Raw genomic sequence first — 15,884 nt, 5'->3', positions numbered from 1 at the left:
CGGCCTCACCTGATGAGTCCATCACATGTCCCTGAAGCTTTCTGAGCCCTTTATCCTTTTGTTCTCCCCACAGCTCTTGCTCCCTTTGAGCCCTCTATCCCTCCCTCCTCTCCTTAGATACACTGAAATTCTCACTCCCAGACACACACACACACAAGCAGACAGCATCTCAGAGAAAAGAGGTTTATTGGGCTTCATCCAGGGTGCAGATGCCTCCGTGTGGGACTCTGGTCAGCAGCTGGCTTTCAGAGCCTTTCACTGCCTTCTGGGGCCCTGTGATCCCTCACGCCTACTTCTTTCTTTCTCGGTCAGCCTTGTGCCCACGCCCTCTCACTCTTCATCTCTTGGGCCTGTCTCTGTCTCTCCTTGGATGTTCTTCTATTATTCCCCTCTCTCCATCCTCCATAAATAAATAATTTAATTTTTTTGCCTTCATAAATAGTCCCCTCCCTGTCTCCAGTCATCCCCCAAGCTCCTCCATGTGCCTGCTCTTCCTCCGTATGTGGATCTAGGCCCACCTAGCTGGTGGGACAGACCAACAGCTTTGGGCTGGAAATTCCTAGGCAGGCTTGAAATCCGCAGCCAGACAGACATCCAGGATGGTTCAGGGAGGTGTGGTCCCCTGGGATGCCTACAATTCCTTCTTTGAAAGCTCCGGTGACTTGATCAGGGAAGACTTGAGCTGTTGGAATGGCCAAATAAGAGGTGGTGGTGACCCCTGAAATGGTCAGAATGGAGGCAGAATGGGGAGAAGGTCTTCAAATCAATTATTTTTTCTTTCTGGAGTTTTCCAAGTTCTACAGAGCGAAGGCTCCAAAGAAGACAGTACTAGGGCTGAGGACTAGGTGGGGGATCCCATCTGTGTGGGTGGATAGCTGGTCTCCCTGGGTGAGCTGGAACGCAGCCCCATGGTACATCGAGTGCAGCCAGGGTTCCTGCAGCCCTGGATACACCATCTTCTGGGAGCTGAGGAGAGGCACGTGGAAGGGGTACTGGGAGGAGAAGAGCTGGACCTCATGGGCCAGGTAGAGTGGAGTGGGGGTGGCCTTAGGAGAGTAGGCTTTCCCAGAGAAGACCACCTGGGAGTAGACGAAGTAGATGCCACTGGTGGGGACCAGGAGAGAATTGTTGCTCAAGGAGAAACCGTCCTGGAGGAAGGCACGGTCCGTGTTCGCTCTCCAGAGCAGTGAGTTCTGCTTGCTGGGGTCTCCTAGGAAGAGCCATAGAGGATGGGGGTGGGAGATCAGGGATCTGAATCAGAGGTCTCAATCCCTGAGGAAGCAGGCACTGAACAGCTGAGTTCCTGGGGGATGGTAGGGGGAGGCATAGGAGTGCCTGCCTCTGTTTTTTTTTAGCGTGGGGGAAGTTGGCGGAGAGGAGTGGATGCTTGGGTTCCTGAGGCAGGGGTAGGAGAAGAGCTGGTGGGGACATGTCTGGGAGGTCAGGTGGATGTTTACCAATGAGGTGAGCAGCAGGTTTGAGGGTGCTGTGGGCAAGTTGCATCTTGGGGTGCTGATGGGCAGTCTGGGCAGCTGAAGGTGTGAGGCCAACACCAGGGAGTCCCTAGGGGAGAACAGAGTTGAGGGGGGCTCTAGGGCTCAAGGTTTGGCTGAGCCACCCCAGCAGCCCCCATTCTCCTGCTGCCTCACCTGGGCGCCAGGCAGCAGGACCAGCAGCAGCCCCAGAAGGAGGAGGTGTAGGGGGGTGCCACGCACCCTTGAGAGGAAGAGACGTTCAGGTGGTGTCATGGGGAGAACCTGCAGAGAAAGAGAGAGAGAGACAGTAAGTGGGGCGGGGCACGCTGCGGAATACAGACCTCCTGCCCTGGGAGACAGCACCCCCCCCACCCCTGAGAGAGAGATCGACAGAGAAGGGGACAAGATGCAGTCAGAGAAACCCCAAGGTGAGCAGAGGGAGACAGAAAGAGACGGGAAGGGAACAGAGAGGGATCATGGCAGAAACAGAGAATGTGTGACACAGACAATGAGACTGACAGATGGAGAGTCAGAGACAGAGAAGGAAACCAAAACCAAACCCACCAAGGCCCAGGCCCAGGCAGGCCAGGGATCCAGGCAGCAGGTGCAGGAGGGACCGAGGCCCAGGCAGAGGGCAGGACACTGTGGGGTGGTAGTCCAAAGCACGAAGCACGGGCAGCCCAAGGAGATGGGGCAGGAGAGCCTCACCTGCTGTGTGGAGCCCCTGGGCCCGGACGCTCAGGTCCCTTTATAGAGGAAGCGGCAGCGGCAGCGTGGCAGGCGGCGGGCGGGTTCTAGGTCGGGGCTGGGGCCCGGGGAAGCCCCCAGGGCTTAGAAGATGCTGCCGTTTCAGTCAAAGGCAGGAAAGGCTGAGGCCTAGGAGAGAACCACAGGCTGGGGGTTCAGGCGACTGAGTTCTGGGAAAGGGAGTCGGGTCAGGGGAATCGTGGGCTGGGAGGGCCAGGGAGTGGGGTCAGGCCTAGAGTTCCAGAGAAGGGACAGTCAATTCGGAGAGGAGGAGGTTGAGCAGCTGGGGTGTGGGCTGGAGGCCCGGTTCCCTGAAGAGCAATCACATATAACATCCTGCACCCTTGGCTGAGTACAGGCTTCTCTCTTTGCCCATTTCCTTCTCTTGTACCCCTGCCCTTGTCCCAAACAACTCAAGTCATACTTGTTCCAGTATATGGACTTTCCAGCCCATCTGGCAGGTTTCACATCAAGAAGGTTCATTATATATCCTCTTCATCAGGGACATTCTAGTGTTTGCCTCTCGTCCAGGTGAAAATATTAATGGAGCCCCCTTCCACTCTTGAAAATATCCTAGTTTGGAAGATACATTTTTTTGGTCCCCTTACTCAGAGATGATGCTGGACACTCAAGTATGATGAGGTCTCATCTCACTCCTGAAGGATGCCCTCCATCTCTTCCTGACCTCAGATGGCTTCCGCAGATCAGATTTATATAACCACAAATAAACACACACTCCAGGATCAATGTGGCAGACACCTTCCAAAATTCTCTACAAGGGAAGTTTCAGAATTCCACATGGGTGAGGCTTAAGGGTGGTGACTTAGGGTGGGGTGGGGACAGCTAAGGGACTTGTCCTGAAGCTGCATTTGCAGAGCCAATACATTATTTTAAAATTGTTCCAGGCCTGGTGCCGTGGCTCACGCCTGTAATCCCAGCACTTTGGGAGTCTGAGGCAGGTGGATTACTGAGGTCAGGAGTTTGAGACCAGCTGGCCAACATGGTGAAACCCCATCTCTAAAAAAAATACAAAAATCAGCCAGGCGTGGTGGTGCACATCTGTAGTCCCAGCTACTCGGGAGGCTGAGGCTGGAGAACCATTTGAACCCAGGAGATGGAGGCTGCAGTGAGTCAAGATCACACCATTGCACTCCAGCCTGGGAGACAGAGCAAGACTGTCTCAAAAAAAAAAAAAAAGTTCCAAAAATGTTTTCCTTTTTATTGATATGTAACTTAGGTATGAGGTGGACACCTCTTAAGTGTACGGCTGATGAATTTTTCCATCTGTATGTAGCCACCACCCAGTTCCATGTATTTTCAGGTTCCCAGCAGGTTCCCTCATGCCCCCCTCCCTGCTGATACCCTCCAAAGATAACCAACCACTCTCTCCTTTGTCACCATAGATTAGTTCCTCCTGCTTTGGGGCACCATATAAATGAAATCACACAGAATGTACTCATTTCTGTTTGGCCTCTTTCAGTCAGCATTATGTCTGTGAGATTCATCCACGTGGTCGTATGTATCAGTAATTTTTTTAAAAAAAATTGTGATGTGGGCTGAGCGCGGTGGCTCAAGCCTGTAATCCCAGCACTTTGGGAGGCCGAGACGGGCGGATCACGAGGTCAGGAGATCGAGACCATCCTGGTTAACCCGGTGAAACCCCGTCTCTACTAAAAAATACAAAAAACTAGCCGGGCAAGGTGGCGGGCGCCTGTAGTCCCAGTTACTTGGGAGGCTGAGGCAGGAGAATGGCGTAAACCTGGGAGGCGGAGCTTGCAGTGAGCTATCGGGCCACCGCACTCCAGCCTGGGTGACAGAGGGAGACTCCATCTAAAAAAAAAAATTGTGATGTGATATTCTGTTGTATCAATATACTCTAATATATTCTGTTGATGGGCATTTGGTTTGTTTCCAGTTTTTGTCTAACACGAAAAATGTTGATATGAACATTCTCATACATGAGCCCATTTTCAGTTAGCTTACAGGTTACAAGGTTTAAAAAAAAACAAAGTTTCTAAAGATGACTTTATTCACTTTTCCTAAGCTTGAGATAATACCAACTGGTCACCTCAAATATTATTACTGCTACTGATGTGATTTTACTTGGAGAGTGTTAGAGGGGTTGGAGCTGGGGCTAGTGGTGACCTGGGGTCAAGCCCACTGTTCCATGGGGCAGACCACTTCTCTCCCCAGGCACAAGGTCCCTGAGGGGTCTTGGCGTAACATGGAGGGACATGTAATTAACATTCTGGGTGTGTATGAGTTATTTCTCCTGTTCTCCTTCTCTACTTGAGGCCATGTACCTTTGCCTTTTATGCTTTACTAGTCTTAGCTATTATTTCTGTAGGGGCAGAAAGGGGTGATCCCTTCCTGACCCATCGTAAGGGTTATGGCCAATACTCCTATAACAAAAGACAGATTAACAAGAGAAAAGCGTAATACATTTATTTAATCAAAGTTTTAGGGGACATGGGAGCCTTCAGAAATGAAGACCGAAGGACCCAGGGAAAACTATTTTTATGCTTAGATTTGATGAAGAATGAACAGCTGTGCAGAAATGTAATTGAACAAAAGGAGTATAATCTAATGGTAATAGACTGGAATTGGGGGCATCCCAGTAAGGCCTGGCCATATTCTTCTTGGTCTCTCTGTACAGCATTCCTTCCTCCCAGGTATAGGGCAGAACCTCTTCTGGATAGTAGGGGAGAACCTCTTCTGGATAGTAGGTCTTATAACCTACTATCAGATGAGGTAGGTCAGAAAATTTCTTTTCCTTTTTTTTTTTTTGAGACAGGTTCTTACTCTGTTGCCCAGGCTAAAGTGCAGTGGCACAATCTCCACTCACTGCAACCTCTGCCTCCTGGGTTCAAGCGATTCTCCTGCCTCAGCCTCCCTAGCAGCTGGGATTACAGGCACTCCACCAAGCCCGTCTAATTTATTTTTGTATTTTTAGTAGAGATGGGCGGGGGGTCTCACCATGTTGGCCAGGTTGGTCTCGAACTCCTGACCTCAGGTGATCTGCCTGCCTTGACCTCCCAAAGTGCTGGGATTATGGGTGTGAGCCACTGTGCCCAACCTTCTTTTCATTCTTTTAACCTTATCTCTTGTGTCAGTGTTGGTTTCCCTCTTAGCCCCTGCTCCTTTCTTTTTCTCTGTGTTACCCTTTCTTTCAGGGTCCTTTTTGCTTCCTGTTGTCTCTTTCTGCTTCTCTAATGGTATGAGCTGATAGACTGAGACTCCAACTGCGCTATATTAAAATATAAAATGGTATTGCAAGACTGGGTGCAGTGGCACACGCCTGTCATCCCAGGACTTTGGGAGGCCGAGGAGAGTGTGAGTAGATCACGAGGTCAAGAGATAGAGACAATCCTGGCCAACATGGTGAAACTCCATCACTGCTAAAAATACAAAAAATTAGCCAAGCGTGGTGGCACACGCCTGTAGTCCTAGCTACTAGGGAGGCTGAGGCAGGAGAACTGCTTGAATCCGGGAAGCAGAGATTGCAGTGAACCAAGATCGCACCACTGCACTCCAGCCTGGGCAACAAAGTGAGACTCCATTTCAAACAAACAAACCAACCAACCAAAAAACAAAACAAAACAAAAAACAACAACAAAAAAACCAAAATGGCATTGCAATTAATAGTGAGACACAGAGAGAAATTTAAATTAAAGAGGAAGAAATTTAAATTAAAGGCAAGAAGGAGTGATAGGGAGACGAGAGACAGAGAGGAAGGGCAAGACTGGGCTGAGGCTGTGTCACGTGCATGTGAGATATGCTGAAGGATGCTCCTTGAGATGAGCCAATCTTGGTTTCAATCTCAGTTTCGGAGGTTGTATGAAATTTGGTTTCTTTCTTGGGCAGGCCAGCAGTTGGTTTGGGACTTTCCCTGGGTGGGAGAGCTGATGACTGGAGTCTTGTGCCCCAAACTCAGGGAAATACAGTCTTTATAGTGGTCTTTGTGGAGAAACTAGTGAAATCTCTGAAGCCTCCAAATGAGACTGAAATGACATTAGCTTCAAACTTGAACTTAGCCTCAAAACCTAAATTGGGATTTAATACCAACATCAACCCTAACCCAAATTTAACCTCAACCCAAATCACAACTCAGACTCAACCCCAACTGTAACCCTAACCTCAAATCTAAACACATTCCAATTAATAACTCCTTAAATAAAACTCCTCTACCCCAACCCAACCCTGTTTCTAGGGCTAATCTTGAAACCAGTTTACCACCACTCCTAACACTAAACTTAAATCTGACTCTAAATGTAAATCCAATCTGAGCCACAAGCCTAAAGTTGAACTTTATCCTGCTTTATGAATTATTCATCCATTCCTCCATTTAGTGAGTATCTGAGTGCCTACCACATGCTGGGCATTGTTCTAAGGCAGGAGGGACACAGAGGCAAAGGGATCAGAGAAAGCACCAGCACCTGTGGAGCTTGTATTCCAGTGAGGCCAGACGGAAAAGAAAGAAACTGAAGAAGAAATTGATACATAGTGCTATGAGAAAATAAGACAGGCTGGTGTCGTTAGAGTGGCAGGGAGCGACTTTTAAACACAGCAGTCAGCAAAATCCGCTTCGAGTGATTGGGTGGCACTGGAGCTGAGACCCAAATGACAAAAAATAGTGACCAGGTAAAAGTTTGGGAGCAAAGCATTCCAGGTAAAGGGAGCAGCTACTGCAAATGCTGGAAGGCGGAACCAAGCTGGGGGTGTTGGAGACAAACAGAAGGCCAGTGTGGCTGGAGCAGAGAGAGGCTGGGAGAGGGGTGGGAGATGAGGTCAGAGAGGAGGGCAGGGGCCAGGTCATGCAGGGCCATGTGAGGAGGATAAAGCCTCTAGATTTCATCCAGCCACAGGAAGCCTTTAAAGGTTGTCAGTGTGTGTGTTACAGGGGAGAGAGACAGAGAGGAGAGGTGAGCAGAGGTGATTGGATTTTTTTTTTTTTTTTTTTGACATGGTGTCTTGCTCTATGGCCTAGGTTGGAGTGCAGTGGCATCATCATAGCCCACTGCAACCTCAAAATCATGGGCTCAAGTCATCCTTCTACCTCAGCTTCCCAAGTATCTAGGACTATAGGTGTGTGCCACTGTGCCTGGCTGATCTTAGAAAATATTTTAAAATTTTTGTAGAGACAGGGTCTCACTATGCTGTTCACACTGGTCTTGAACTCCTGGTTTCCAGGTGATCTGCCCGTCTCAGCTTCCCAAAGTGTTTTTGTTGTTGTTGTTTGTTTGTTTGTTTGAGAGGGGGTTTCGCTCTTGTTGCCCAGGTTGGAGTGCAATGGCTGATCTCAGCTCACTGCAACCTCTGCCTCCTGGGTTCAAGTGATTCTCCTGCTTCAGTCTCCCAAGCAGCTGGGATTACAGGTGCACGCCACCATGCCTGGCTAATTTTTTGTATTTAGTAGAGATGGGCTTTCACCATGTTAGTCAGGCTGGTCTCGAACTCCTGACAGGTGATCCGCCTGCCTCAGCCTCTCAAAGTGTTGGGATTACAGTTGTGAGCCACTATGCTGGGCCAGTCTCCCAAAGTTTTGAGATTACAGGCATGAGTCACCACACCGGCCCTGGAATTTTTTTCTTTCTTTTTTTTGGAAATGGAGTCTCACTCTGTTGCCCAGGCTGGAGTACAATGGTGCAATCTCAGCTCACCGCAACCTCCACTGTCTGGGTTCAAACGATTCTCCTGTCTCAGCCTCCTGAGTAGCTGGGATTATAGGTGCATGCCACCATGCCTGGCTAATTTTTGTACTTTTACTAGAGAAAGTACACCATCTTGGCCAGGCTGGTTCGAACTCCTGACCTCAGGTGATCCACCTGCCTTGGCCTCCCAAAGTGCTGGGATTACAGGCGTGAGACACTACACCCAGCCTTTTTTTTTTTTTTTTTAAGACAGAGTCTAACTCTGTCGCCCAGGCTGGAGAGCAGTAGCACAATCTCGGCTCACTGCAACCTCTGCCTCCCAGGTTCAAGTGATCCGCCTATCTGTCTCCCAAGTAGGTGGGATTATAGGTGCATGCCACCATGCCTGGCTAATTTTTGTACTTTTAGTAGAGAAAGTACACCATGTTGGCCAGGCTGGTCTTGAACTCCTGACCTCAAGTGATCCGCCTGCCTCAGCCTCCCACAGTGCTGGAATTACAGACATGTGCCACTGCACCCACCCTGGTTTTTTTTTTTTTTTGGAGATGGAGTCTCACTTTTTTGTTTCTTGTCCAGGTTGGAGTACAGTGGCACCATCATAGGTCACTGCAGCCTTGAACTCTTGGCCTCAGGCAATCCTTGTACCTTAGCCTCTCAAAGTGTTGGGATTACAGGCATGAGCCACTGAGCCTGTCCTGGACTTTTCTTTTTTTTTGTTTTTGAGATGGAGTCTTGCTCGGTTGCCCAGGCTGGAGTGCTATGGCGCGATCTTGGCTCACTGCAACTTCCACCTCCCAGGTTCAAGTGATTCTCCTGCCTCGGCCCCGAGTAGCTGGGATTACAGGCGTGCACTGCTATGCCTAGCTAATTTTGGTATTTTTAGTAGAGATGGGGTTTCATCATGTTGCGTAGGCTGGTCTCGAACTCCTGACCTCGTGATCCACCCGCCTCGGCCTCCCAAAGTGCTGGGATTATAGGCATAGCCAACGTGCCCGGCCTGGACTTGTTTTTAAAAGATCGCTGTGGCTCTTGTGATTAGGCTGGCTGGTAGGAGACAGGTGGCAATGGCATTAATGGTGAAGAGAAAATAGTGGCAGCCATGGAGATGGAGAGAAGTAGACAAATTTGGGTTATATTATACATTCCAGGCCGGGCGCGGTGGCTCAAGCCTGTAATCCCAGCACTTTGGGAGGCCGAGATGGGCGGATCACGAGGTCAGGAGATTGAAACCATCCTGGCTAACACTGTGAAATCCCGTCTCTACTAAAAAAATACAAAAAACTAGCCGGGCAACGTGGTGGGCGCCTGTAGTCCCAGCTACTCGGGAGGCTGAGGCAGGAGAATGGCGTAAACCCAGGAGGCGGAGCTTGCAGTGAGCTGAGATCCGGCCACTGCACTCCAGCCTGGGCGGCAGAGGGAGACTCCGTCTCAAAAAAAAAAAAAAAAAAAAAAAAAAAAAAAAAAAAAAATATATATATATATATATATATTATACATTCCAAGGGTAGAATCGACAAGACTAGATGATGGATTGATGGGTGGGAGATGTAGAGACTGGGAGAGAAGCAGGATTCTGATGGATGGAAAAACTAAGAACTTCTATTTTGGGTGTAGTAAGTGTAAGTCTATTAGACACGCAAGTAGAGATGTCACTTGGCAGATAAACATCTGGATTTCAGGGCAAGGTCCAAGCTAGATAAAGAAACCTGGACATGGTCAGCATGAAGATGGTGTTTAAAGCCATGGAACTTCTCTTGGGCATCCTTATAAGACCCCTTTGAGGCACCTGTTTCCCCTCACAATGGATGCAGTGCATCTTCCATTCTGAATTCCAGAAGCAACAACCTCCTGCTCCCAGAAGCTAAACTCTCCAGACTTAGTCTTCTGAATTCCCACTGGGATTTCACCTCCCTGGATTCAATTCCCGACTCCACAAGGACCCTCTACCAATCCACTTCACAATATATGGTGGAACGCCTCACAGTTTCAATCTTGTCTTCTATGTTTGAAAGCGTTTTCCTCTGGACATTTTGAAACCTGGCTTTCCCCTAATGATGCTAGTCCTCTCTGTGGTGAAGGTTGCTCTTTCTTCAACCTCCATCATTAGAGGAATGAAGGTAGAAGAGAGGGGTTATTATTTTCTCTCCCCCGGACCATTGGCAACCTCCTCCTCCTCTCCCAAAGCATGTGCCTTTTGCATTTGCCATGCTCTTCCTGTCTTCACAGCACAATCTTATCCATCAAAATCTTTATTATGCTCTTAACTACTTGTATAACTAGCTTAGTCTTTCTCCACATCTTATCCCTACCACCATCCTTGTTTGTTTGCTTTTTGAGATAAGGTGTTGCTCTGTCACCCAGGCTGGAGTTCAGTGGCGTGATCTTGGCTCACTGCAGCCTCGACCTCCTGGGCTCAAGTGATCCTCCCATGTCAGCCTCCTGAGTAGCTAGGACTACAGGCGCACGCCACCATGCCCGGCCTGGCTTTTTTTTTTTTTTTTTTTTTTTGCAGAGACAGGATTTTGCTATATTGCCTAGGCTGGTCTTTAACTCCTGCGCTCAAGTGATCCGCCTCCCTTGGCCTCCCAAAGTGCTGGGATTACAGGCATGACCCACCACACCCGGCCTCCTACCATCATCTTTAGTGACTTCAAAAGTCGCAAAGATCGGCTGGGCACGGTGGCTCACACTTGTAATTCTAGCACTTTGGGAGGCCGAGGCAAGCAGATCACGAGGTCAGGAGATCGAGACCATCCTGACTAACAAGGTGAAACCCTGTCTCTACTAAAAATACAATAACAAAATTAGCTGGGCGTGGTGGCAGGCGCCTGTAGTCCCAGCTACTTGGGAGGCTGAGGTGAGAGAATGGCGTGAACCTGGGAGGCGGAGCTTGCAGTAAGCCAAGATCGCACCACTGCACTGGGTGAAAGAGCGAGACTCCGTCTCAGAGGAAAAAAAATAAAAATAAAAAAAGAAGCCACACAGATCAGATGAGTCTTACAATCTGGCCTCTCAATTCTCCAAGTTTCTCAAATCTACTGGTTTTACAGTCTCTTCCCTCCTCCATTTTAGCTACCCAGGAGTAAGGTTGTACCTTAAACCCCAGCATCACTTGGAAGAATTATGCCTTCAAGATCTTGATCTCTGAATTACCCTTCTCATCACAACCACTCACTTTTCACATCTCCCAGTCTCTGCCTCCCCTTGTATCAGTTCTTTATTCTTACCAAGACTTCCGGCTGCTTCTGCTTTCCTGGTTTTGCTTGTTGATTTAACATGTACTGCATGGTCAACAATTTCAACTCCACTTTGTCTGCATTTTAGAATCTCTTACTGCTAGGCACCGAAGCTCATGCCTGTAATCCCAGCACTTTGGGAGGCCAGGGCAGGTGGATCACCTGAGGTCAGGAGTTCGAGACCAGCCTGGCCAATGTGGTGAAACTCCATCTCTACTAAAAACACAAAAATTAGCTGGGTGTGGTGGTGGGCAACTGTAATCCCAGCTACTCAGGAGGCTGAGGGAGGAGAATCGCTTGAACCTGGGAGGTGGAGGTTGCAGTGAACCAAGGTTGAGCCATTGCACTCCAGCCTGGGCAACAAGAGTGAAACTCCATCTCAAAAATTGACTTGGGTAAACTAAGTGGTCTCATTCTTGGGGTGTCTTAGGCTGCCAAGCACTGCAGTAGACAGCTGAGTCACCATGAGGCCTATAACTAATCCTGGCCAGCTAATCTGAGAGTCATCAGTGTTCCTGGACACAACTTTTACTCATTCTTTGTTGACTCCCCATTATACTCCTGTGCGTGATGTTCTAAATCGCCGGGCCTCTGATGCCCTTCACTCTCATCTATTAACATTTCATTGAGCTTAAGGCCATCCAGTGTGGATCTCACTTCCCTCTTTTCCCTTCATTTTGTTATTTATATTTAATCTTTCCTTACATATTGACTCACAGTACTTTTTCTTGTTTCCAAGGCTGATCCTTTTATCTGTACTCTATTCCACTTCCTCTATCTTTATTACATTCTCTCCCCACTTTTTACTTAGGTTTTCACTCTCTCTCGTTTGTTTTTGGGATAGTCTTGCTCTGTTGCCCAAGCTGGAATGCAGTGGCATGATCTTGGCTCACTGCAACCTCTACCTCCTGGGTTCAAGTGATTCTCCTGCCTCAGCCTCCTGAGTAGCTGGAGTTACAGGAGTGTGTCACCACGCGTAGCTAATTTTTGTATTTTTAGTAGAGACAGCGTTTCACCATGTTGGCTAGGTTGGTCTTGAACTCCTGATATCTATGGTCCGCCCACCTCGGCCTCCCAAAGTGCTGGGATTACAAATGTGAGCCACTACACCTGGATTTTTTTTTTTTTTTTGAGACTGAGTCTCACTCTGTCACGCAGGCTGGAGTGCAGTGGTGTGATCTCAGCTCACTGCAACCTCTGCCTCCTGGGTTCAAATAATTCTCCCACTTCAGCGAATAGCTGGGACCGCAGGCATGTACCACCATGCCTGGCTAATTTTTGTATCTTTTGTAGAGACAGGTTTTGCCATGTTGGCCAGGCTAGTCTTGAACCCCTGGCCTCAAGTGATCCGCCCACCTTGGCCTCCCACAGTGCTGGGATTACAGGTGTGAGTCACTGCGCCTGGCCTATCTTTGTCTCTTTAAGCATCTTCATTTTACATTCAATTTTATTTCTTGAAAATAAACAACAAAAAAGATCCTTCCTTGAAATCTTTCTCCCTCAAATGTCCAGTCCATCATCTCACCTTCCCTTTTCGTGTGATGTCTCAAAAGACTAGCCCCTTAACGAACCACTTTTTCAGGAACTGGTAAAATTTCCCTCATCTGTGGGTAGAACTAAGAGATGATTCTCAGTTATTCTGTGTTCACCATTCTGACTTCGTGCCCACCGCCTCCTTTTCCTCACCTCCCACTCATTCCTCAACCTATGTAAAGTGATTTCTGCCCCTCTATTAAATGGAAACGGTTTTCTCAAAATTTGTAATCGTCTAGTTCCCGAACCCAACAATCTTTTCAACCCTCATTTACTAGACCTCTTTGAAGCCTCAGACATGGCTGCCCTGTCTCTGCTTGGCATCCCCCGCCCCCACGCCCTACTTTTCTGACTGCTCCCAACCTCTCCTTTATTGGTTCTCTTCCTTTGATCATGCTCAGGGCTCTTCTGGTCACTCTGCCCCTTCCCTTGCAGATCCTGTTCACTCAAAGGCTCAGCCTCTACTGGGAAGGGAATGATGCCCAAATCTGTTCCTCCAGACCCAACTTCTCTTGGGCTCCAGACCTGCTTTCTGGAAATCTCCACCGGAGAGTCATGCTGGTACCTCAAATCTTCTTTGAGCACTTTATTACCCTAAGCAGGCATACCTATACATTATAACTATAATGTATAGTTATTTGTATATTGTCTCATTAGACTGCAAGTTCTATGAAGGAAGTGACTTTATTATTTATACCTATTGTCAAGCAGTGCCTTGATCCTAACAGGTGCTTAATTTTTTTTTTTTTTTTTTTGAGACGAAGTCTTGCTCTGTCGCCCGGGCTGGAGTGCAGTGGCCGGATCTCAGCTCACTGCAAGCTCCGCCTCCCGGGTTCACGCCATTCTCCTGCCTCAGCCTTGCGAGTAGCTGGGACTACAGGCGCCCGCCACCTCGCCCGGCTAGTTTTTTGTATTTTTTAGTAGAGACGGGGTCTCACCGTGTTAGCCAGGATGGTCTTGATCTCCTGACCTCGTGATCCGCCCGTCTCGGCCTCCCAAAGTGCTGGGATTACAGGCTTGAGCCACCGCGCCCGGCCAAAATATTTTTTTTTTTGGATAGAGTCTTGCTCTGTCACCCCGACTGGAGAACAGAGGTGTGATCTCAGTTCACTGCAACCTCGCTTCCCGGGTTCAAGAGATTCTTGTGCCTCAGCCATCTGAGTAGCTGGGATTACAGGCACCCACCACCAGGCCCAGCTAATTTTTATATTTTTAGTAGAGACGGGGTTTCACCATGTTGGCCAGGGTGGTCTTGAACTCCTGGCCTTAAGTGATCCTCCCAAAGTGCTCCCACCTTTGCCTCCCAAAGTGCTGGGATTACAGGACCGAGGTGCCTGACCACCACCACCCACCTTTTGGACAGACGTTGAGAGGATTTGTGGTGTTAGGAAAGGGGCTGCTTAACACACAGTAGGTATTCATTCATAAGATGATGACCGTCTTCTTACTTGTCTGTACTCCTGCAGCACTCTCCTATTCTCCCTCTTTTTCATCACCTGGACCACTGCCCATAGGATGAAGTCCAATCTCTGACCTTGACTTTCTGAGGTCCTTTCTTCATCACACGTTCCCTTACACCTGTGCTTCTTTTACCTCAGGACGCTCCTTTCCCGGAACATACTGCATTTTCTGACTTGTCAGGCTCTGTTCAAGACATGTTATTTGCCTATGGAAACTTTCCATCCACCTCCACCTAGCGAACCTGTTCATTAGAGCAAGTTCAATGCTGTCTCCTCAGAGGCTCCCTGGAGGCTTTCAGATGGACTTCATCTCCCCCCTTTCTGTAAACATCTTAAACTTTACTCATCATGCCTTGAATCAGCTAATTAGGTATGGGTCTGCCTCCCCACTAGATTGTAAGCTTGAAGCAGGGTTTAAATTGATCTTTGGGCTACATAATGCTCAGCTGACCTACACAGAACAGCGTCCCTCCCAGTTCCTTTTCCTAACTTAACCCAAATCTGCCCCAACCTGAGTCCTCAAACTGACCCTCTCCAATCGCATTCTTCTTTTCTAGGCCTGTTCCTCCAATTGAATCCCAGTGCATCCTCCACTGAGACTCAACTCCTGGTGCCAGCTCTAGAGAGCAGAGATACACTTCCACCTACCCACTGCTTCATGGCAGGCACTGAGTCACCCCTTGGGAATCCCTGGCCCCCCTCCCTGCCCCCACCATGCTGGACAGGATGCCTGCTGCCTGCCCCAAGGGGTCAGAGGAAGCCAGGGCCTCTAGGGCTCAGTATTTTTATCAGCCTAGGAAACAAGAGACACAGAAGCGGAAACCATGTGGTCAGAGAAAGTGAACAGCCCTTATCTCAGGGGAACCCCCACCAAGGCTGGGGGCCAGACACCAGGTAGGGACATTGAAAAGACTGATCTGGTGGGCCCAGGTTTCAGGGCTTATTTTGCTTTGGTTTTATGTAACTCATGCAGAAGGGGAAATGATGTGCTTAAAAACCAGTAAGGGTGGAGGAGCAAATTTGGTCACCAGTTTTCTGCAATTTACCTCTCAACCCCCAGCTTAGGGACCATAACCCCAACTCCCCCCAAGGCCAAACCTGGGCTCTTTGCATGCCACTTCCGAAAAGCTCCAGCCTGTGAGAGGAACCGGACGCCAGGGTCACACACAGCTTGAAGTCTCTTCTCTGAATCACAGCAGCTTCCTCTCACAAGATCTTTCTCACCAGCCCTTCCCCCTCCTGCACCCTGAACATCTGCCTGGTCCTTTAGAGGCCTTAGGTCTCTTCCGAACTTCAGGCTCTCTGTCTTCTTCAAGGATCTCATGCTCATCCATGTTCCCATGTTCCCAGAGGTTTGCCCTCCCTGTCCTGGACTGACTTCCACTTCCACTCCTGGGATTCTCCTGTAGAGACCTGGGGTCATAAACCTGAAAACTAAGTTTCTGATTGATAAGATGCTCTGGTGTAACTATGCAGACAGTGCACTCACCAGCACATGCCTGTACTCTCCTTGCAGCCCTGTCCTTTCTTTTTGCCGAGTTCCCAGTTGCGTCCTGGGCGATGGTAGTGGGGTCTGGTCTGTCATTTCCTATCTTAGTTTCCACGGAGCCCCCCTCTCTCGTCTGTGGGAATCCCAGACTCTCCCTCTACCCCTCAGGACTTCAACTACTGATTCTTGGAAAAGGAAGGCCTTTTCCCAGAGGGAAGGCCATGCCTGGGCTGCCCAGAGATGAACTCAGGTTTAGGATGGGGCAGAAGCTGAACGGCAGAGATGAAGATTGG

The 15,884-nt window shown here is 48.9% G+C and overlaps 1 protein-coding gene and 1 long non-coding RNA gene across 3 annotated transcripts; one reads left to right on the top strand and one right to left on the bottom strand.

Annotated features, from left to right (window-relative positions):
• Window positions 1–169: 169 nt before the first annotated feature.
• Window positions 170–3,081, bottom strand: LTA (lymphotoxin alpha). 2 transcript variants are annotated; one of them, XM_033216566.1, is made up of 4 exons: window positions 2,040–3,081; window positions 1,650–1,757; window positions 1,458–1,563; window positions 170–1,210 (listed from the first exon to the last, which is right to left on the bottom strand). In XM_033216566.1, exons 2-4 carry the CDS (start codon window positions 1,746–1,748, stop codon window positions 798–800), a joined length of 618 nt encoding a protein of 205 aa, XP_033072457.1. In that variant the 5' UTR covers window positions 1,749–1,757; window positions 2,040–3,081; the 3' UTR covers window positions 170–797. The 2 variants fall into 2 exon arrangements, with proteins under 2 accessions (XP_033072457.1, XP_033072456.1); XM_033216565.1 differs by having other exon boundaries at window positions 2,184–3,081.
• Window positions 1,755–14,797, top strand: LOC117086929. Its single transcript, XR_004438624.1, has 3 exons — window positions 1,755–1,903; window positions 13,078–13,203; window positions 14,660–14,797. It is a non-coding gene; the product is annotated as an uncharacterized LOC117086929 (long non-coding RNA).
• The last annotated feature ends 1,087 nt before the right edge of the window (window positions 14,798–15,884 follow it).

The sequence above is a fragment of the Trachypithecus francoisi genome, unplaced genomic scaffold, assembly GCF_009764315.1.
Source record: "Trachypithecus francoisi isolate TF-2019V2 unplaced genomic scaffold, Tfra_2.0 Lachesis_group10, whole genome shotgun sequence".
Lineage (NCBI taxonomy): Eukaryota > Metazoa > Chordata > Mammalia > Primates > Cercopithecidae > Trachypithecus > Trachypithecus francoisi.
Note: the sequence above shows the minus strand (reverse complement) of the source record. Positions and strands in the feature narration are given on the sequence as shown.

What these genes read in the sequence shown, in the direction of transcription:
- LTA (XM_033216566.1), bottom strand. Translation starts at nt 1,748, where the DNA reads ATGACACCACCTGAACGTCTCTTCCTCTCAAGGGTGCGTGGCACCCCC. An exon ending in TCCTGCTGCCTGGCGCCCAG is followed by an intron (nt 1,564 to 1,649) that starts GTGAGGCAGCAG and finishes GTTCTCCCCTAG; the next exon opens with GGACTCCCTGGTGTTGGCCT. An exon ending in ACCTGCTGCTCACCTCATTG is followed by an intron (nt 1,211 to 1,457) that starts GTAAACATCCAC and finishes GGCTCTTCCTAG; the next exon opens with GAGACCCCAGCAAGCAGAAC.